The 21486-nt window shown below is 38.1% G+C and overlaps 1 protein-coding gene across 3 annotated transcripts; it reads left to right on the top strand.

The window, feature by feature from the left end:
• The first annotated feature begins 585 nt into the window (after positions 1-585).
• On the top strand, positions 586-20866 carry LOC311070914 (unconventional myosin-Va-like). 3 transcript variants are annotated; one of them, XM_084095031.1, is made up of 40 exons: positions 586-771; positions 1283-1393; positions 3914-4085; positions 4572-4716; positions 4813-4969; positions 5085-5228; positions 6190-6271; positions 6469-6576; positions 7099-7205; positions 7353-7618; positions 7695-7776; positions 7875-8015; positions 8113-8238; positions 8329-8412; positions 8777-8911; positions 9846-9943; positions 10021-10107; positions 10718-10826; positions 11104-11315; positions 11445-11601; positions 12147-12386; positions 12482-12676; positions 13546-13639; positions 13906-14054; positions 14175-14288; positions 14376-14513; positions 14663-14719; positions 14813-15037; positions 15243-15280; positions 15386-15466; positions 15756-15954; positions 16054-16147; positions 16369-16518; positions 16688-16842; positions 16993-17079; positions 17995-18145; positions 18235-18517; positions 19772-19946; positions 20096-20176; positions 20269-20866. In XM_084095031.1, exons 1-40 carry the CDS (start codon positions 745-747, stop codon positions 20419-20421), a joined length of 5409 nt encoding a protein of 1802 aa, XP_083951157.1. In that variant the 5' UTR covers positions 586-744; the 3' UTR covers positions 20422-20866. The 3 variants fall into 3 exon arrangements, with proteins under 3 accessions (XP_083951157.1, XP_083951158.1, XP_083951159.1); XM_084095032.1 differs by having other exon boundaries at positions 16372-16518; XM_084095033.1 differs by lacking the exons at positions 586-771; positions 1283-1393; positions 3914-4085; ... (1 more) ...; positions 4813-4969; positions 5085-5228 and having other exon boundaries at positions 6253-6271; positions 6473-6576.
• The last annotated feature ends 620 nt before the right edge of the window (positions 20867-21486 follow it).

Consider the following 21486-nt stretch of genomic DNA (forward strand, 5'->3'; position numbering starts at 1 on the left):
AAGTATTGGAAATAATATATATCAAAGGAAAAATAATGGCTCGTTCCTATACACGGCATGCTTAAAAGAAACGGGCAAGGATGATTGTCACACAGAAATAGAGCAAGCGGGAAGAAGAACACGTTGAATATGAAATGGGCGTGGTTTGGCTCACCGGAAGTTCTTTCTAATTGGTGACATGCGCTAAGTATAAATAATATTTTACTTAATAATAAACAATATTGAGTAAGGTTGTAATATTTTATGATTTCATTGGTTATCGAAGTTTTTCAGCGTCTTTATTCTGATAAAGCAACTCATGGCGTTGTCAAGTGGTATCTGTTACTTTTCTCAGCGATGTCAGGATGGACCAATTATAGTTGGTCGTGATTATAAGGTGATTTGTTTTTATTATTCATTTAATAAAAGTTCCCATTTGTATATTCATAATTAATATAATAAAAAGATTACACTATTTCCAATGAGACAAACCCCCTGAGATTTGAATGCAGCCCAATGGGGGAATCAGCGTTTTGAGCCGCCAAGCGCCCCCTGGTGGAACAACACATCATGACCCATAAGAACAGCTGTTAGTTATTAAACTGTGCCACTCAATGTATTTCCCCGGCGGCTGTCACACTTCTTCCACACCACCAGCCAAGAGATTGCAAAAACTTTGGCGTTTCTCAATGTCTGTTTTCTAAACCGTAGCAGAAGCAGAGAGTTGTGATGTTTCTGGAGTAACGGGACTTCAGGCGGAGCTCAATGGCAGCGCCGGAGCTTTACTCGAAGGTATGAGTTTAACCCCCGTTAATTTCACATAACTGAGTAATGGAAACGTGAGAAATTGTATCATCCAGACAGTTTAACATACAGCACTTTTCCTGGTTTGGGAAAACTTTAAAGGGGCTACTGTAATTTAAGTTTTTTATTTTATTATTGTAATTACATTCATTTACATTAATTAGATTTTATCCTAAACAAACTCTGAACAACGGAACACATCGATTATATTTAATTGTTTTAAATATTAATGCATTCATAAAACAATCTGATGGTTAATTACAGTTGAAAGAAAAGCAAACAATAGTAATAATAGTAAATAAAAATTATATATTAATCTGAGTTGCCACTCTAACTGTAGGTAAATCAGTCCATTTTTACAACATTTAAAATTCCATTTCTTGTTTTAAATATGAATGCATTGATAAAACAATTATATGCTTATTTGAAGATGCATCAGCTTTGAATTGCATTAAATAAATACTGTTATTCTTACTAACTTGGTGTTCACCTCCTGCAGTTTGCTCGAGTCTGGATCCCAGACACCACAGAGGTGTGGAGATCAGCAGAGCTGACCAGAGACTACAGGCCCGGAGACACCGTCCTACATCTGCGGCTGGAGGATGAGACGGTGAGAGCATCAAACACTAACCCCTGCTCTCACAGACAAGGCTTGGGTCTTGCCCTGGACTAAAATGCATGTTTGAGCTGTTTTACCTGAAAGCAATTTGCACTGACATATCTTAAAATATGTCAGTGCCATTGTTTTGTCTCAAGATGCACACCAGTAATGTTTTTTTTAAGGCACATTTATAAAAGCTACTTAAATGTCCTTATTAACTAAGGCTTAATTCTGGTTTAATCTAAGCCTTGTCTGTGAAACCAGGCCTTGGTCTTCAAAAAGTTTTCCACATGCACCCTGTTCCAACATAGGTATTATGAAGGGAAAGTATACAAATTAGACCAGATTAGGTGGTTTACAGCTTTTAGTGCTGCTTGAGTCGGCATTGAGTCAAGTTTGAGGCAAAGTTGAGTCAGACTGGAGGGTGAACAAGACGTTCTGTGGAAAAATAATGGGTGTGGAGTTCCAATTCCAACATATTTCAGTAACTACACCCATTGCTGTTCCCACATTTATTTCACTGGTGGCAACTTGTAACGTTATCATTGGTGTAAAGTCACTAGGGCAAAGAAAATGATTCTGTGAAGTTTAGCTTGTGGTTTTCCTGAGGTAGGCTAAATGTATATCCTGTGTCTGCAAGTGTGTCACTGATAGCAAAAGGTTTTGCATGTTTTATCCTGCTGTTTAAGCTACATGTGTGTACAAGATGACCTGATGAACTTCAGTTTAATTAAAGACTTCGCTCTACTGACAACATGCTGTTGATTATGACGAAAGCAACAACAACAAAAAAAGCATTCACAGCAATGCATGTACAGTGGAAGTATTTAAGTAAATAAATGTAATTAGTTACTGTACCGAAAAATCTTTTTGGCTACTTTGTAGTTTGGCTATCAAAGATATTATCAACTCTACTTGACTATATTTTTGAATAAATATTATGTAATCTTTTTACTCCAATACATTTGTGATGAGTAATGTAATTACTCCTTACATTTTGCATGGCAACCATAGACAGTAAAAGAAATGGACACAGCGACCCCATTGGATTCAACGGAGACAAAGTGAAGTCAATTAGAAGCTCTTACTTCCTGGGGGTCGAGCGTACTGCGCAGACTCAAACTGAGCTTGACGACGTAGATGTGACGTGAGCAACCCGTCTGTCTTCTAGTAGCTGTGCCAAGAGAAATCTGAATCATTCCCTTCCGAAACTTGCAGAGACGGAGAGTGTGAGTAGGAGGTGTCCATGAGCTATGAGCAAGAGAAACGTTTGCTATGTATTCTGATTAATTATTTTGTCACTTTGCCTCCACGTCCCCCCCGATTGCGTGCGAGCTTCTCCTCCTGTCCATACGGTAATTATCTACTGTGCGACAGAGAGTCGCGTGGTTATGACGCAATCGTTAGCCTATTTTTACAAAAATTGCTTCTACGGGGCCATAACGTAAGATACAAGGTAATGAAGCCTTTTATACATTTTCGTGTTTCTTTGGAAATAAATAATGGACAAATGGAGTCTTTAAACGCCTCAGATGTGAAGTTATTCGCTGTCAAAGTGACGCAAAAATGAATGGGAGTCAATGGGATGCTAACAGCAGGTGGGGGTCCGCTAGCCAATGGCGGCGCCCGGGGGTACCTTCAAAATAATACAAAACTACAAAAGTGATATCGCCATCTACAGGGCATTGATGGTACTACACTTTGTGCATTTTGCCTTTACACACCCAAACTAGTCAACAATACTACTTACAGTACTCTTTGCACCTCTGAAAGGCAATAGATTTGATTTTAAAGGGGTGGTATAATGCCCTTTTCACAAGGTGTAAAATAAATCTCTGATGTCCCCAGAGTGTGTATGTGAAGTTTTAGCTCAAAATACCCCACAGATATTTTATATAGCATGTAAAAGTTGTCACTTTTTGAGGGTGAGCAAAAACGCACCGTTGTTGTGTCGGTTCCTTTAAATGCAAATGAGCTGCTGCTCCCGGCACAGTGGGCGGAGCTACAACAACTTGTGTCCTTTTACCTCACACCTACATGCAATGAACATTTCAAAAACTTTTAGCCTTTTATGTTAAAACCGAAGTCAGACAAAGATGGAAACACTCAAGAAGAAGTGACAACATGTAGACAACATTTCTGAATGGTTTATTGATGAGTTTATGTATCTTATGTGTAGTTATATTCTACTCATTGATTAGAATATTCTGTCTTGATAATCTATAAATCGTGTTCTGGGGGCGGGGTTTATGTAAATTTTAGGGTTGGTGATGTCACAAACCCCAGAGGAATGTCGTGTAGTCTCTACCAGCCGTTTGTTGTCTCCTTAAAAAGCAATTTCTTTAAAATAAAATATCTCCCTTCGCTTTGAACTTTGAGCATCGTAACTTTGCAGATGCTGTTTATGCTCAAACACCAACATTACACACTAACTAAAGTTAGAAAAGTGAAATCATAATCAACCACCCCTTTAAGAGCATTTATAGTTCTCCTGATGAGCTTCAGCTGAACTGTAGTGTCTTTTCATAGGAATGCGAGTACAAGCTGGACCCGAAGAGTGGCGTTCTGCCTCATCTTCGTAACCCGGACATCCTGGTGGGCGAGAACGACCTCACGGCTCTCAGTTACCTCCATGAACCGGCCGTGCTGCTCAACCTGCGGGTCCGATTCACAGACTCCAAGCTTATCTACACCTACTGCGGTAATGAAAAATGACACCTCACCTGGCCATGACATTGCTTTCTAGATATATTAAACTCAGACTTTCCTATTTAATGTCTGTTGGAAATATGTATGTCTCAGGATGGTCTGTTCAATATATAGTCTGATAGTTCCACATTAAAAATAATGTATTTTTATGTATTTTTAATTTTATGTTGTTTAAATGACCTGTAGACTTTGGAACTTCCATGAGCAGCAGATATTACTAGTGAATATGAACCATAAAACATGACCTGGCAGAGCTTGTCATATGCACTGCACAGCTCATTAGACTTTGAGTTATGGACTCCTGTTCTTAGATTAGACTGTTTTGCATACAGTATGCAAAGTAAAAAATAAATAAAGAGTTTTGCAAAAATAAAAATGCAAAAATTGCACAAAAAAGCATTAGAATTCAGTCTGACCTTTGACCCAGACCTCAACATTATTTTATAAATCAAGTTATTTGTTTTTAAAATTATAACAGGGATCATCCTGGTTGCCATCAATCCATATGAAAGTCTTCCGATCTATGGATCAGACATCATCAATGCTTACAGTGGGCAGAACATGGGTGATATGGACCCTCACATCTTCGCTGTATCAGAAGAGGCCTATAAACAGATGGCCAGGTATGTGCACACACCTTATTGCAATAGAAATAGCATGTCTAAGAATATGTCCATAGGCAGTGACAATGCTATCTCTCCTCCACGTCCTCCTGTAAGAGACGAGAAGAATCAGTCCATCATCGTGAGTGGAGAATCGGGTGCAGGGAAGACCGTGTCTGCCAAATATGCCATGCGTTACTTTGCTACAGTCAGTGGATCCTCTGATGAGTCCAGCGTGGAGAAAAAAGTGCTGGCGTCCAGTCCTATCATGGAGGTATGACTGCGGTTAGACACCTAACTTTAACTAGCTAGCCTGTAAAAACTCCCTAGACATCAAACAGATCTATTCCAGGAAACTGTGTCATATCGAGGTTTTCATCTGTGTGTAGGCTATAGGAAATGCCAAGACGACGAGAAACGACAACAGTAGTCGCTTTGGGAAGTACATTGAGATTGGATTTGACAGAAAGTACAACATCATAGGAGCCAACATGAGGACGTACCTTCTGGAAAAGTCTAGAGTGGTGTTCCAGGTTAGTTTTATATTCATTTGTTTCTACTATATACTGATTTAAAGAGTTTGTATGACCCATAAATCATCAGTAATTTCAGTAATATAAAACTTGGTAGCTTTAAAGTGCCATTATTATGTTTTTTGAATATCATCTTTCATGTAGTGTGTAATATTGCTGTTTGTGAATGTAAAAGCTCTGCAAAGATTCAAGATTAAAGTGCAGATGAATGGAGTTATTATCTCACAAAAGAAAGAAGCTATTTTGAACTGCCTGAAATGAGATGTCTGTAATTCCAGTCTTACTTCCTGCAAGAACCTTTGTAGGTTCATAACAAATTTGCATAATTCTAGCCTATGGTCTTCATTGGCTGCCTGTGAACAACGTCTACTTTGCTCCGCCCTCAAACTGTAGTTGTAGCTGATGCCTTGAAGAGTTTGGTTCGTGTTGTCGACATGTCGAGAAGACGCTGTTTTCTGAGCTGCGAATCCACTTTGCTGCACTTCCAAAGGATGAGGACTCAAGCTTGAATTGATACGATAAAACTGACGGCATCATTACTGTTCATATCACTGTCCACAAGTGCTGAGGAAGATCCGGAGCTGAAGTTCAGATATGCTTATGGCCGTTTAGTTTCCGACACGCAGTGTAAGCTGTTGGCCAATCACAACGGACTGGGCCATCTGACCAATCAGAGAGTAGACTCTGGGAAAGGAGGGGTTTAGAGAGACTGAATCCTTGATTGAACCCTTTCAGACACTGTAGATAATGAGAAAATTAATAATAATTTTTTTACCTTGGATGCATGTAAACCTTTTGCAGGAGAATCCAAAACACAATTAGAAAGCCTAAGAAAGCCTAATAGAGCCGCTTTAATATCAAGTGAATATGATATATACCCAATAAACATATGTTTAATGTATTTATGTGGGAATGTCACTTGACTTACACTAAAGGGATCAGTTTCTGTTTCCTGTTTTAGGCGAGTGAGGAGAGAAACTATCACATCTTCTATCAGCTCTGTGCCTGCGCCCATTTACCTGAGTTTGAACCTCTAAAGTTAGGTAATGTGATACCCATTCTGGATTGTCTTTATAAATACCAGTCAAGTAAAGCATATTGTCTTCATTTGACTGGGCTATGTAGCCTTTAAGTCAACCGACAGCTGATATTTTGTAGTAAGAAAGTTAATATTTTCATCTGCTCATCACTTCCCCTCAGGGTGGACTTCTTTTCTTCAGTAACCAGTCTTTCTCTTAAGGTAGCGCTGATGACTTTCCCTACACTAACCAAGGCAGAAGTCCCGTCATCGAGGGAGTGAATGACCTGAAGGAGATGCAGGACACAAGGAAAGCCTTTTCACTGCTGGGTATGAATATTTTACCTTTCCATGTGCCATATGGTGTTTTGTACACCAGGATCCCATATGTCTCACTTTTATTGTTTTAACTTATTATTAGAATGATAAAAAGGATCACATCTTTTATTTAAATGTTTTACTTTTTTTAATTTTTTTTAATGTAAATTTGTTTTTAGTTATTTGAGTTTATCCTTTATTTATTTAAATTTTTTGTGTTAAAAAGTATTTATTATATATTTTTATTTTTGGTTTTATTTAAATTTGTATTATTATAATTTTTTTTATGACGACCCAATATGCATTAGTATAAACATTTAGAATGTTCAGAATAAGTCATTTTGCAGCTTAGTTTGAAGTCTTTTTGGACTAGGGGGAAAAGTACAGTATGTTTTCATAGTACATAAAGCTCTTTTACCTGAAAAGATCAAAAAGACAATTAGATTCCTCATGATATGAGCCTGTTTAAGGGTTCTTCACATACCCTTAGTCTAGTCATTCAGCCACAAACGTGCCAGTATCTGCTGATTCCAGGAATTACTGAGGCACACCAAATGGGTCTGTTCCAAATCCTGTCAGCCATTCTTCATCTGGGAAATGTAGACGTGAAGGAGAGAGGATCTTCTAGCTGCGGCATCTCTGTGAGTCCCAGTGAGAATGCAAGAATAAATGATTGCTTTAATTAACATTTTGCAAAGTTGCTTTGGACAAAAGCGTCTGCCTAATGATTAAATGCAAATGCATTTTCACGCATCGATTCCACACTATTTTGTTTGCATTATGTCCAGGATGAAAACGGCCACCTGGCAGTGTTTTGTGACCTCACTGAGGTTTCGTATGAGTCCATGGCTCACTGGTTGTGCCATAAAAAACTCAAGACCGCCACAGAAACCCTAAACAAGCCTGTTACCCGTTTGGAGGCCGTGAATGGCCGTGACGCTCTCTCGAAACACATTTACGCCAAGCTCTTCTCCTGGATCGTGAGCCAGGTCAACAAAGCCCTGAGCACTTCCTCCAAACCGCACTCCTTCATCGGTGTCCTAGACATCTATGGGTGGGTGAGCTGCTGCTTCATACTTTATTGATGATAAAAATACATTTCCAGGAAAATTATGTTGTGTTGTGCCCAGGTTTGAGACGTTCGAGGTGAACAGCTTCGAGCAGTTCTGCATTAATTACGCCAATGAGAAGCTCCAGCAGCAGTTTAACATGGTCAGCATTTTCAAACATGCGTCAGCTGCTCCAGCATTCACGAAATAATCAGTCATGTCCAAGCACATCACGACTCACAGAAAGCATTTCCCCTCCAGCACGTGTTCAAACTGGAGCAGGAGGAGTACATGAAGGAGCAGATACCATGGACACTCATCGATTTCTACGACAACCAGCCCTGCATCAACCTGATCGAGGCCAAGATGGGCTTGCTGGATCTTCTAGATGAAGAATGCACTGTAAAAACCATTATTAAACCACAATTGATATATAATTATCATTGTTTTTTTTGTGTGTGTGATGAACTTCTCAAATTCCTTAATTTGATGCATCCAGATGCCAAAAGGTTCAGATGAATCGTGGGCACAAAAGCTGTACAACACTCACCTAAAGAAAAGCTCTCACTTTGAGAAGCCGCGCATGTCTAACACAGCTTTCATCATTCTGCACTTTGCAGACAAGGTACATGAAGAAAAATATGTAGCTATTATGTGTTCATGTAGGAATTCCTAGGTGTCTATCTCATTTTATCTCTCTCTATATCACTTTTAGGTTGAATACCAGTGTGATGGATTTCTGGAGAAAAATAAAGACACAGTCAATGAAGAACAAATTAATGTGCTGAAGGCTAGCAAGGTGTGTTTACCTCAACATAGCTCACCAAGCAATTATCTGGCTCAGAAATTCAGCTTCTAGTGCTCCACAGGAACATGTTTCTGCTTGCGAAATGTTATTCAGTGGCTTAAAAATAGAGTTATGATTCAACATGTCTTTGGAGAAGTATCGCCATCTGCTGTTCGGTTCATGAACACCGTTTTTGGATTCCTAGATCTGTGGTTCTCAATTGGAGGGTTGCAACCCAACACGGTTGATTTAAGAGTGTTAAATGCAAATAAGCCATTGAGAACCACTAATCTAGAGTGTAAATGTCACAAGTAGCATACAAGTAAGGTGTTATGCATATCAATCTATGTTATAAAGCTCTCTGGTTTCCTCACAGGTCGCCTTGCTGGTCGAGCTCTTCCAGGACGAGGAAACACCTGCAGCTCAGAGCACCACAGCACCATCTGGTCGAGCAAAGATTGGACGGTCCACTCAGTCTTTTAGGGAAAACAAGAAATCGGTTGGACTGCAGGTTAGAGTTGACCAACAAAGCCATGATCCATCACTGTTATTCATTAAGGCATCATTCATATTAATTCACTTAGATATACAGTATATTACCCTTCAAAAGTTTGGGGTCAGTATGATTTTTTTTTTAAAGGGATAGTTCACCCAAAAATGAAAATGTATATAAACCTGCATAAATGTCTTTGTTCTGCTGAACACAAAAGAAGATATTTTGAAGAATGTTGGTATCCAAACAGTTGATGGGCACCATTGACTTCCATAGTATGAAAAAAAAAACACTATGGAAGTTAATGGGGACCAGTTACAAACATTCTTGTTTGGTTACAAACATTCTTTAAAATATCTCCCTTTCTATTTAGCAGAACAAAGAAATTTATACAGGTTTGGAACAATTTTAGGGTGAGTAAATGATGACAGAATTTTCACTTTAAATCAATCAAAAGTGACAGCAAAAACTAGTCCTAAAAGTCCTAAAAAATGTATCATGGTTTCACAAAAAGAATGATTAAAATGATTTCTGAAGGATCATGTGACACTGAAGACTGGAGTAATGATGTTGAAAATTCATCTTTGTTTCACAGGAATAAATTACATTTCAAAATATATTCAAATAGAAATATTTCACAATATTATACTGTTTTTACTGTATTCTTGATCAAATAAATACAGCTTTGAAAAGCATAAGTGACTTCTTTCAAAAACATAAAAATAGTAAAGACCCATAACTTTTGAAAGTATTGTTTGGTATTAAAAGTATTGTTGTAGTTCATTGTCTCATAAAAGATGTCTTGTGCCTTTGTCCTTTTCACCATTCATAAAGAACATGTATGAGAAAATTACTTCCAGAACCAAGGCTGCTGAAAAAGCACTGTTATGCTCTATTGGAACGAATCTTATCCACCCATAGAAAATAAGTGTCATTTGTTTGATGTTTTCAGTTCCGGAACTCTCTGCACCTGCTCATGGACACGCTGAACGCCACCACCCCACACTACGTGCGCTGCATCAAGCCGAATGACCTTAAAGCCCCCTTCATGTCAGTGAGCTGAGTTCAGAGATAATCCACCATTATGTAACACGGGTCATTAGAGTTTCTTCTCTTTCTGTCTCTAGAATGGACCCTCATCGAGCCGTTCAGCAGCTCAGAGCGTGTGGAGTCCTCGAGACCATTCGTATCTCGGCCAAAGGCTTTCCTTCCAGGTGCTAATTCAATGACTGACATGTCTTACTAGGGTGAACGTGATTTCACCAAGTACAATGTGTTCCTGGATCCACATCTTTATTGATCCTGGAACAACATTCCAATCAACCAATCAGATTTGAGGGACCAGTTTACAGTCTATGTCAAGATTAGGCTTACAACCAGGGTTAGGTGCTTCTACATCAGTGTTATCCATCTATCATTTCTCTCTGATTTTTGGGAGAAGTTATGGTTAGGGTTAGGTTTAGGGATAGGGATAGGGTTAGTGCTTAATTTTGAGACAGCAATGTTGTTCCAGGATCAACAAAACATGTTAATTTCAGGAGCATGTCTTTCTTGGACACTTCTTACTAGTGTCCATTCTGCTTGGAATCTGATTTGTTGTGATTAACTCAAAGGAACCAATCAGATGTGACTAACTCAGAAGCACCAATCTTGAAAGTTTTTGAAATGGTGAACTAATAGCAAAATTGTAAATCAGTAAAAAAACGTATTGTGTTTAAGTTTAAAACTGCTTTAGATTTACATAAACTGTTTACATAAACATATTCTGATGCCTTAACTGATCTGTGTTTGTGTTTTAATACTGCTTTAACTCCCTCTGGTCAGGTGGACTTATCAAGAGTTCTTCAGTCGTTATCGTGTTCTAATGAGGAAGAAAGATATCCTCTCAGACAGGAAGTTGACCTGCCAGAATGTCCTAGAACGGCTTGTGCAGGTAATACACTTGTCTTTGTAAACATAAGTAGCTTTCTTAGTTCTTTCTCTATACAAAGAGCACATATCATGCTAAAAAAACAACAAAAAAACTTAGGCTGGTTTAAGATGGTCTAAACTGGTTTAAGCTGATCTCCCATCCAAACAGTGCCCAAAACCCATCTAAAACTAGGGAAAGGACAATTCTGACGCTGCTCAGACATTACAAACCAGCTTAGGTTGATTTAAGATGTTTTTATTTTTAAACAGTCTAATGTTACTCCATTCCCTCTCTACAGAACAAAGATAAATACCAGTTCGGAAAAACAAAGATCTTCTTCCGGGCCGGACAGGTGGCTTATCTGGAAAAGCTGAGGGCGGACAAACTCCGCACGGCCTGCATCCAAATCCAAAAAACCATCCGCTGCTGGCTGGCCCGCAAGAAATACCTGCGTATTCGCCAGGCGACCATTACCTTGCAGAGATACACGAGAGGACACCAGGCTCGATGGTGGGGGACGCTTGCAAATTTTGTTAGATTTTTTTGTTAGAAGACTATTTATTTATTACTGAAGACTTGTCTATCAGTTGCTGGTTGGAAACTAAACCAACAGTGTGTGTTTTATCTGCCTTCGATTAGCCTGTGCAATAACCTGAGAAGGACACGGGCCGCAGTGATCTTTCAGAAAAACACACGCATGTGGGCGGCGAGGCGACAGTACCTGCGACAGAAAACAGCAGCGGTTCTCATTCAGAGGTTACTGCGCGGTTATACAGCCAGACTGGAGTACAAACGGGTATGTGGCCAATAACATTTATTTTTGAGGTGTAGCATAGCAGAGGAAAAAGAAAACTGCTTTCAGAAATGAGTAAGAGTTATTTCTTAGTACAGAGAGTTGCTTATGCTCATTTATTGAAAGGTGCGGTCACACTCAAAATATGTACACACAACACATATGCAACAGGATATGATGTCATGCACCAGGGATTCTGTTTCAGAATAAATAATATTATATTTACAACATTTTGAATTTATTATCTACCAGTTTTCCTTCAACACTAATTGAATTGATGTGAAACTGCCAAAAGTGAATTTGATTTCCAGGCAAGACATTTTCTGTTGATCTAATTATTAGTCTTTTTGCTTTACAAAAGTTGACATGGAATCCATTGACCTTATTTATAACCAGCACCATTCTAGTACTGTCTCTCGATCAAGATCATCCTAAATTTTCTGCTGTTTCAATCAGGAATATGTTACATTATAGAAGTAAAACGGGTTGTGAATGCCATTTCATGTTGGATTTGGGATGAAATTTTGTAATCTTGTTTTCTTGGACAGTTGGTGTTTGAGCGCAAGGCTTTACTGATCCAGCGCTGGGTGCGTGGCTTCCTGGCCCGCTGGCGTTTCCGTCGCATCAAGCGTGCCGTGGTGTATCTGCAGTGTTGCGTGCGCAGGATGCTGGCCCGTCGAGAGCTCAAGAAACTCAAGATTGAGGCCAGATCGGTCGAGCACTTCAAGAAGCTCAATGTCGGCATGGAGAACAAGATCATGCAGCTGCAGAGGAAACTGGATGAGCAGGTGTCCTTCATCGTTCTTTTATTCTCAGGACATTTGCACTGATATCTAAAGAGGAATCCATGTTTGATTAGCGATGTGTTTTCATGTGTCTTCAGCATAAGGAGAACCGAGAGCTTTCTGAGCGAATAAGTGCGCAGGAGAGCCACAGTGCTGCTGATATAGAGAAGTTGCACATGCAGCTCAAGACTCTTCAGGAGGTGGAAGAGGAGGCCCGTCACCGTGGAGACCTGGTGACATCGTTACAGGAGGAGCTGGCATTGGTTTGTCAGGAGCTGGAGAAGAACAAAGAGGTAAAAAGTTTATTTGTTCTCATTATGATTTTTTTTGTGATTTCAAAAAATGTAAATTATTATTTAGATAAAATAGTATTTTAATAGTGAATTTTTAATATTGTCATTTATCAACCATGACGTATAATATGAATACACTACTGTTCAAAAGTTTGGGGTCAGTAAGTTTAAAAAAAAAAAGAAATTAATAATTTTATTCAGCAAGGACACATTAAATTGATCAAATTCAACAATAAACACATTTATAATGTTACAAATTAATTCTAGTTTAAATAAATGCTGTTTTTTGTGTCAGGGTTTCCACAAAAATATTCTGCAGCACATCTGTTTTCAACATAAATGTTTCCTGAGCAGATCATCATATTAGAATGATTTCTGAAGGATCATGTGATGCTGAAGGAATAAATTATATTTTAAAAAATATTACAATAGAAAACAGTTATTTTAAATAGTAATAATATTTCAAAATATTACTGTTTTTAGTCTATTTTTTTAATCAAGCAAATGCAGTATTGGTAAGCTTAAGAGACTTTCAAACAAATTAAAAAAATGTAACTGACCCTAAACTTTTGAACAGTAGTGTATATATGTAACACGTCCACAAATATGGTAATTTTGTGGTATTACAGTGATGGTATCAGATGGTAATAGCATGAAACTGATTTACCATGGTATTGAATGATTATCATGTTCATATACTATTGTATTTTACAATGAATAGCATGATACATGTGCAAAAATATAGTAATACAATATTTCCATGGAATGGTTAGAAAGCTGAATTTCAAACACCACTTGTAAAGGTCAAAAAAAGGACGTTATATTTTGTATAAAAAGTATGCATACTTAGCCATATATGATATCTGCAGATGGTTGCTGATCTCAATGAGAAGAACACACTACTGAAGAGTGAGAAAGAGGAGATGAACAGACTAATCCAGGAGCAGGAGCAGCAGATAAGAGGTGAGTGAGTTCATGTTGTTTTGGCTTGACGGAGGAAAGCTCCAACTCTTAGTACTTTTGTATTTTAATGACTATAATATTGTCTATAATATGTGTAGAAAATTGCCATTGAAATGAAAATGAATGCTAATGGTTAGTACCTCTACAGAATAAGTTAGCAGATGCACTAGTCATGGTTAACAAAGTACAATAGGTGGATTTACATGTCAGGAAGGTGATTTAATAAACAAATAATTTTTCATTCCTTCTGCTTTTATCTTGAACAGAAATTCCAGAGTCGACCCACCAGGAGTCCACTGAGCACCTGCAAGCACAGCTGAACGAGGAGCGATTCCGTTACCAGAACCTTCTGACCGAACACCTGAAACTGGAGGAGCGCTACGCTGATCTGAGATCAGAAAAAGAGGCGGCTGTGGTAAGATGTTTCATGCTACTTATACAAACATGAGATCACAATGGTGAAATTAAATAATGATATAGTTGGTAACATTTTCAATATTATAAACCATTTTGTGTTCCCAATCTTTTTAAACAGGATCTCTCCAAACTTGGTCATAACAGAGCCGACTCTGGCTACAGCTGCAGCCAATCAGAGAGCATCCACAGCTCTGTGCTCACAGGGTCAGAGGTCAGCTCTCTGGAAAGAGAGGTCAGTTTCGAACGGCTGTATGGCTCTTGAGTTCCTCTAGATTTCTTCTGTCAGGATAGAATATAATGGATGTGTTTGATGTGTTAGGACGCTGTGCAGACGGCAGCTGATGTGTCTCTCCTGATGAAGCTGCAGAGGAGAGTCTCTGAACTGGAGAAGGAGAACATGGACCTGCAGAGCGAGATGGACACCAAAGAAGAGCAGCTACAACTGGAGCAAACTAAAGTAATTAGTGTTGTATATTTCAGAATGGCCCAATTCATCTTCGTTTAAATCAACCAAAAAATAAATTCTGTCTTCATGTGTCATGGTTTCCATGGTTTCCGAACCATGACACAAACCAAGTTATGCATGCTCTTTCTCTGCATTTTAAGGAACTGGAAAATTGTCAGAGAGTATTAGGGGCTGAGAGAGACTACGAGGCTCTGAAGGTACAAAAACACACTTCGGCTCAACAAATAAACTCTTGGTTTCTCTTTCATGCATTCGGAGAAATATACAAGTGTGTGTTCTGGTCTTCTCAGCGTCAGGAGCTGGAGTCTGACAATAAGAAGCTCAAGAAAGATCTGCAGGATCTCCGTCAGTCTCTCAGTAAGGGGAAGGGGTCAAAGGTGGCGTCCCCTGGAGGTCAGGCGTATAACGTGGTCCTCGAGCAGCTCAACTCCACCAATGAAGAGCTGGAGGTGCGAAAGGAGGAGGTGATTATCCTGAGATCTCAGCTGGTCAATCAGGAGGCATTTAAACATAAGGTAGGGTGCAGACTTTTTTATTTTAGCCATTTCACATGATTCCATATGTGAAAATCTAAGAGATAATATGTGAGATGATTAAAAAAAAAAGTAATACAAAATAATAAATTGCACATTACATTATTAAATATTATATTTTTTTGCCGTCTCTTGTATATATCGAAATACAAGACAAATCTGGTTAGTAAATACTTTCTCTTTTCAGGAAACAGGAAGTGAAGGAGATTCAGGTGACTCAAGCAGGTAAATCAGCTTTTATATTTCATAAATTTTTATTTACCCTATGTTCACACTGTAACATAAAGGATTCCTTATAATGGAAGTCACTCATGACTCTTTCTCTCTCAGATCCCCGACTTTGGACCTTCATGAGCTGAATGAGGATGGAGAGCTCTGGATGGCTTATGAGAGCCTGAAGGAATCTAACAGGTGAAAAAAAAATAGATTTAATATTCAAAGACACACTAGCACACTACGTACACACCATCAAGAAAGTATTTTTTTATTTTTATATTGCTTTTCAAATTGAAGAAACAAAGGGGCGAAATACCCCCATTAAGGAATCATGTATAAACTATGCATGACAATTAAAAACAATAATTTTTGTTAAATATTGATGGAAACATCATTTGTGTAAAAGGAAATGGTAAAAAATGTAACTGTTTTGTTTTTTAGTGTATATCTTTGGAGTAATATGTGAATACATCTTTCACTGCAGGATTCTGGCATCTCAGTTGCAGACTCAGGGACAGTTCCATGAGAAGGAGGTGGAGGGTTTGAGGGTGGAGCTTCAGCGGTTAAAGGCGGAGCTTGGCCAGCAGCAGCAGATGATGTCAGACAGCTTGCAGCTTCCGCACGACGCTCGAATACAAGCAAGCCTGCAGCACGAGATCAGTCGCCTCACGCAACAAAACATGGTGTGCACACACTCACACTGACACATATACATGTACTGACAACAATTAATGATCATAATAAATATTCTTTTGTATTAAAATGATTTCTGTCAATTATAGGAAATCTTGGAGCAGACGGGAAAACAGGACAAAATGATCCGCAAACTAAAGAAACACCTGAAAATATATATGAAAAAGTTTGGGGAGCCTGAGGGTAAAGATTTTTCATTTTGAATACATAAAATCAAGTCAAGATTAGACTGAATTAGTTTTGTAGACAGATATTGCCTACATATGAATTACTGTTGGGGTATCCCAGGATGATTTTTATGTGGAAAATATATATATATATATATATATATATATATATATATATATATATATATATATATTTATATATTTATTTATTTATTTATTTATTTTTTTTGGTGGCAGCAGGTGTTCATTTCGAGCAGTCCTCTCCAGGGAACGTGGTCGGCGAGAGCGGTCGCACAGTCAGTATCGTTCGAAAAGAGAGGGATTTCCAGGGCATGCTGGAGTACAGGAGAGAAGACGAGAACAAACTGTTCAAGATACTCATCACAGGTGATACGAACATCATAAACATGTAGAATATCACTAAAAAACACAAACGTGTTTAGCTTTTTTACTTTGCTTCATAAAAGGAAAGAAGAACTCTTCTTTTGACTCTATAGTTTGTATTCCATTGGACAGAGTAACTTTCAGTCTTTTGATCATGCTGTTTATCTACCAGAGCTCAAACCCCGAGGTGTGGCGGTGAATCTGATCCCAGGCCTGCCTGCTTATATTCTCTTCATGTGTCTGCGACACGCCGACTACGCCAACGATGACCAGCGGGTCTCCACCCTCATGAACTCCTCCATCAACGCCATCAAGAACGTACTGAAGGTAAGACTCTCACAGACAGAAAATGCAGGAATATCCATAGAGATGACCGTGAAACATCTTTACATAAAAAACATTGTGCAGATTCTTTCAACAAAACATCTGATAATTAATACTGTGAGCCTTTAAATAATTAACTAACTGTTTTTATAGAAACGGGGAGATTTTGAGACCATTTCATTCTGGTTGGCAAACACCTGTCGCTTCTTACATTGTCTGAAGCAGTACAGCGGAGAAGAGGTAGGCATGATGTCTGTGTTTCATACCCGACTGTGCTGTCTACCTAGAAAGCATTTTAAGCATTATCACACGCCTGGCATGAAGATTGTTCAAAAAGTCAGCAGCAGTTTTTTAGGTATAACCCCTGCTAACAAAAATATCCTATATTCTATGAACGTTTTACTAACTTTCCCATTAAGTTGTGAAAAAGTTATTTCTGAATGATCCCTGTTTGTTTAAAATGTGCAGTTTTTTTGTTGTTTGTTTAAAAAAATAAATAAATTCTTGGTTATGTGAACGTAAAGGGAACATTTCATTTTATAATTTTGCAGACATTATGGGAATATTACTTTTGAATGTTCTGAAATAGTAATTAGTAACATTAAAAAACTAAATCCTTTCAGAAAACGATGTATAATGTTAACATCTTGAGAACATTATTAAATACCTTTAAACAAATGTTTTGTTCATGTTACTGAAAGAATGTTTGTTTGTCTTTATGAGAACCTTGCCAGAATGTTAGCTGGGACTATAGTTCTGTGTGTATTCTGATAAGTTTAATATTTGTGTGTATTTTTGTGCTTTATTAGAGTGAGTTGTTAGCGTAGCAACATGCTAACATCAGACTCTATTGGAATTAAATATAGCTGTCACTTTTTTGTTTGGCACAGAGTTGTTTCTTGTACATTTTACTGTAGTTTTTCACTTTTAGGATACAGCTTCTAATGCAAACAATATATAAATAGATAAAGCTAAAAGTTTTGTAAAACATTTAGCTTTCTGTTGAAGCTAGCTGCACATATTAGGAGTAAAGGTTCGGAACCGTGCCTTTCACATACATGTGAAGGTTTTCTCTTTATTATCTATAATAAATGTAATTATTCACTGCTATATGAATGCTGACCTAATATTTAATTTCTTCCTGACATGTTTTAGGGCTACACAAAGCACAACACTCCTCGTCAAAACGAACACTGTCTGTCAAACTTTGACCTGTCTGAGTACTGCCAGGTTCTGAGCGATCTAGCCATCCAGATCTACCAGCAGCTCATCAGGGTCATAGAAAACATTATTCACCCCATGATTGGTAACTCTGCATGCTCTGGTTATACAGATCTCAATATTTATTATACGTTCTCTACTTGATCATTCTCTACTTGATTTTCCTCATCCCAGCGCCAGCCATGTTGGAGCAGGAGACCATTCAGGGAGTGATGGGTGTGAAGCCCACAGGAATGAGGAAGCGCACGTCCAGTTTCCCAGAGGACAGCGGTCACTCGCTGGAGTCCATTTTGAAACAGCTGGATGTTTTCTATTACACGCTGCTCCAGCACGGCAACGACACCGAGCTGGTCCGACAGGTCATCAAACAGCAGTTCTACCTCATCTGCTGTGTCACACTAAACAACTTACTGCTTCGCAAGGACATGTGCTCCTGGAGTAAAGGCCTGCAGATCAGGTACTGACTGGTGATGAGGAGACGATTCCTCAACTCTTAATAACCCTAGTGTCGTTGCTGTGTCTTAAAATCGCTCAAGCGTAAGAGAGCTGTCGCAGAAACAACGTCACAGTCATATAGTTTTATCCTACATGTTTCTTATTTACAATAAAATAACAGCCAGTTACGTTGAAATTAAGGACCTACCTGGTTCCATCGGTTTTTATATTAATTTGGTTTGCCATTGTATCCGAATTTGTTCATAACCATTGAACTAATCATAATTTAAAAAATACAAAAAAACTGCCAACAAGAATAAGCACAATAAGAGTACATTATTGGATGTATTTAGACAATATTATTTTTAGATCCTGTCCAAGAAGCTTTTTTTACTCTATTACAAGAGATGACTGTTCGCTTATCGCCCTCACCCGACCGTTTAGATGAATTCGTTAAAGAATGCATTACCTTCTCTCTCGTTTATTTAACTCTGAAATAATATTCAAAAGGCTTTTTCTTTTGACTTTTCCTTCTTTAAAATTTGGTAGTATTGGCAACAACTATGAAACGATGGTGATTTTTATAATTTCAAGATAATGATGCGTCTCTACGCTGGCTAGTGTTTTGTTTTCATGATATAAAGGTAGTTTCAGGATTTGTGTCAGGAAAAAAAGAATAGCCTACATTTAGTGTGTAACAATGAGAGAAATCTTGTATTTTTATATTGTCGACCCTGTTGTGACTTCAAGTATATGGAGCAAATGGAGTCGATTCCGGGAGTCGATTTTATTGATTCCTGTGGTTGGACTCGGGAATCAGAGTCGACTCCAAAAAACCCGGAATCGAAAACCCCAAGTACTAACCACTAGAGGCCACTAGTCAAATTTGAAAGAAATTATATTAATAATTTAAAAAATCTGACCACAGTATGTGTGTTTTATAGTTTAGTTTATGTGTATATAACTTTTATTTTGACATGACATTAAATGATTTAGATTTAGCAAACCATTCTTATGCTAGGATAGCAAAATGAAAAGGGTTTTTTTGCATCATTTTTTTTAAACGATTATGCTGAAATGCTGGAATATGATTTTAGTAGTTTTTCTATTAATTTTGCATTTGTTTATAATAATTTTATTGTCTATTGTAATTTTATTGTACAAAAAAATATTTTATATAAAATTTGAAAAATGCAGGGGATTTCTCTGGTGTATTTATATATTTATTTAATATGTCCAACATTTTTGAATGTATTGTTTTCCCCCTTCACATCAGGTATAATGTGTGTCAGCTGGAGGAGTGGTTGCTGGAGAAAGATCTTCAGGGCAGTGGAGCTCGTGAGTCTCTGGAGCCTCTGATTCAGGCGGCTCAGCTTCTGCAGATCAAGAAGAAGAGCCAGGACGACGCAGACGCCATCTGCACCATGTGTTCGGCTCTCACCACCCAACAGGTGTGTGTGTGTGTGTGTGTGTGTGTGTGTGTGTGTGTGTGTGTGTGTGTGTGTGTGTGTGTGTGTGTGTGTGTGTGTGTGAATGGAGCCTTCCAAATGAAACCGTGAGTTGAGTTCTGATGTGCTGTGTCTGTGTCTCTCTGGGACAGATTGTGAAAATCCTCAGCTTGTACACACCAGTGAATGAGTTTGAGGAGAGAGTGTCTATATCATTCATAAAGTCTGTACAGGTGAGTCATTTCTTCAATGTTTTTAAATGTACTTTAAAGCAGATATTGTCTGATATTTTTCATGGTTAAACACTTCTCCCTCCACTCCACAGAATTTATTAAAGGATCGTAAGGAGTCTTCTCAGTTACTGATGGACACTAAGATCATTTTCTCAGTCACTTTCCCCTTCAACCCTTCATCTGTGGCCCTCGAGACCATCCAGCTCCCCAGCAGCCTCAATCTGAGCTTCCTGACGCGAGTGTGAAAACACACCAGTGATGTCATCACGGATCCTACGGGACAGATACTGGAGAATTTTGAAATAAAGGCTTGGATTGTATTTATTTAGTCACGTTTTCTGGGATGATTGTTTACACTTGTATCACTGTAAAAGATTTTGAATTTTAAACACATTTCACTGTATTTTCAAGTTTATTACAGTGTGTTTTGGGGCTAAAGTGGGTTTGTAATGTTAAGGACTTCAGTTGTTCTATATCTCAAATGTGTCTGCTACCTTTACAGTGTTTGAATGAAATATTGCTGTAAAGCATATTAATAAGGCTTCTTGTATGGTTGAAAATGGATGGGAACCTTTTTCGTGATCTTTTGGACTATCTTAAATATTTTATATGCAGTAGTTTGTTGTAAAAACTGGTAATCAGTATTGTCATTTGAAATATATTGAATATTATAAAAAGAGCTTTCATATATTATTATACAGTGTACAGTATTGATTTGCCATTTTATGAATGTTGCATACTGACCCAAGTTTTGGTGAGTTTGAAGTCTTGGCACTGTAGTGACAGACAAATCAGACACAATTGTTTGTTATATTTAACAATAGAATGAATTAGTGAAGCATACTTTCTTTTAAAAAAAGGATTTCTTTCATTAATTCATAGGAAAACCAGCTATAAATATCTCCAGGACATTGTGTGTATGATTATTACGGTCTTCTATAGTGTCTTGTATGGTACACCATTTTATACATGCTTTATGATAGAACCACTAGTTAATAATGTAACCTCAACTATGCAATTTTTGGCGTCTACTAATTTGTATTTTGAGTATATTATGTGTTAATAATACCTATTTAACATAGTATTACAAGAATCTTTAATAGTTTCCGCATCAACACCCAATAATTACAAGCAGAATACCATCTAGTAATTACTGTAAGGATTCTGAACTGTAAAAAGCCTTCACATGCTTGTAGAACTTGTAATGTGTAAACTCGTAATTTTCTGAGCGCTACGACTTGTACCACCTGACCACAGCAGATTTAAGGTGTGTTCGGCTTGAAGCAGCGCTGTGCAGAGCGATCGGTGTG

This window comes from Abramis brama, assembly GCF_963993115.1.
Source record: "Abramis brama genome assembly, chromosome: 20".
Classification (NCBI taxonomy): Eukaryota; Metazoa; Chordata; class Actinopteri; order Cypriniformes; family Leuciscidae; genus Abramis; species Abramis brama.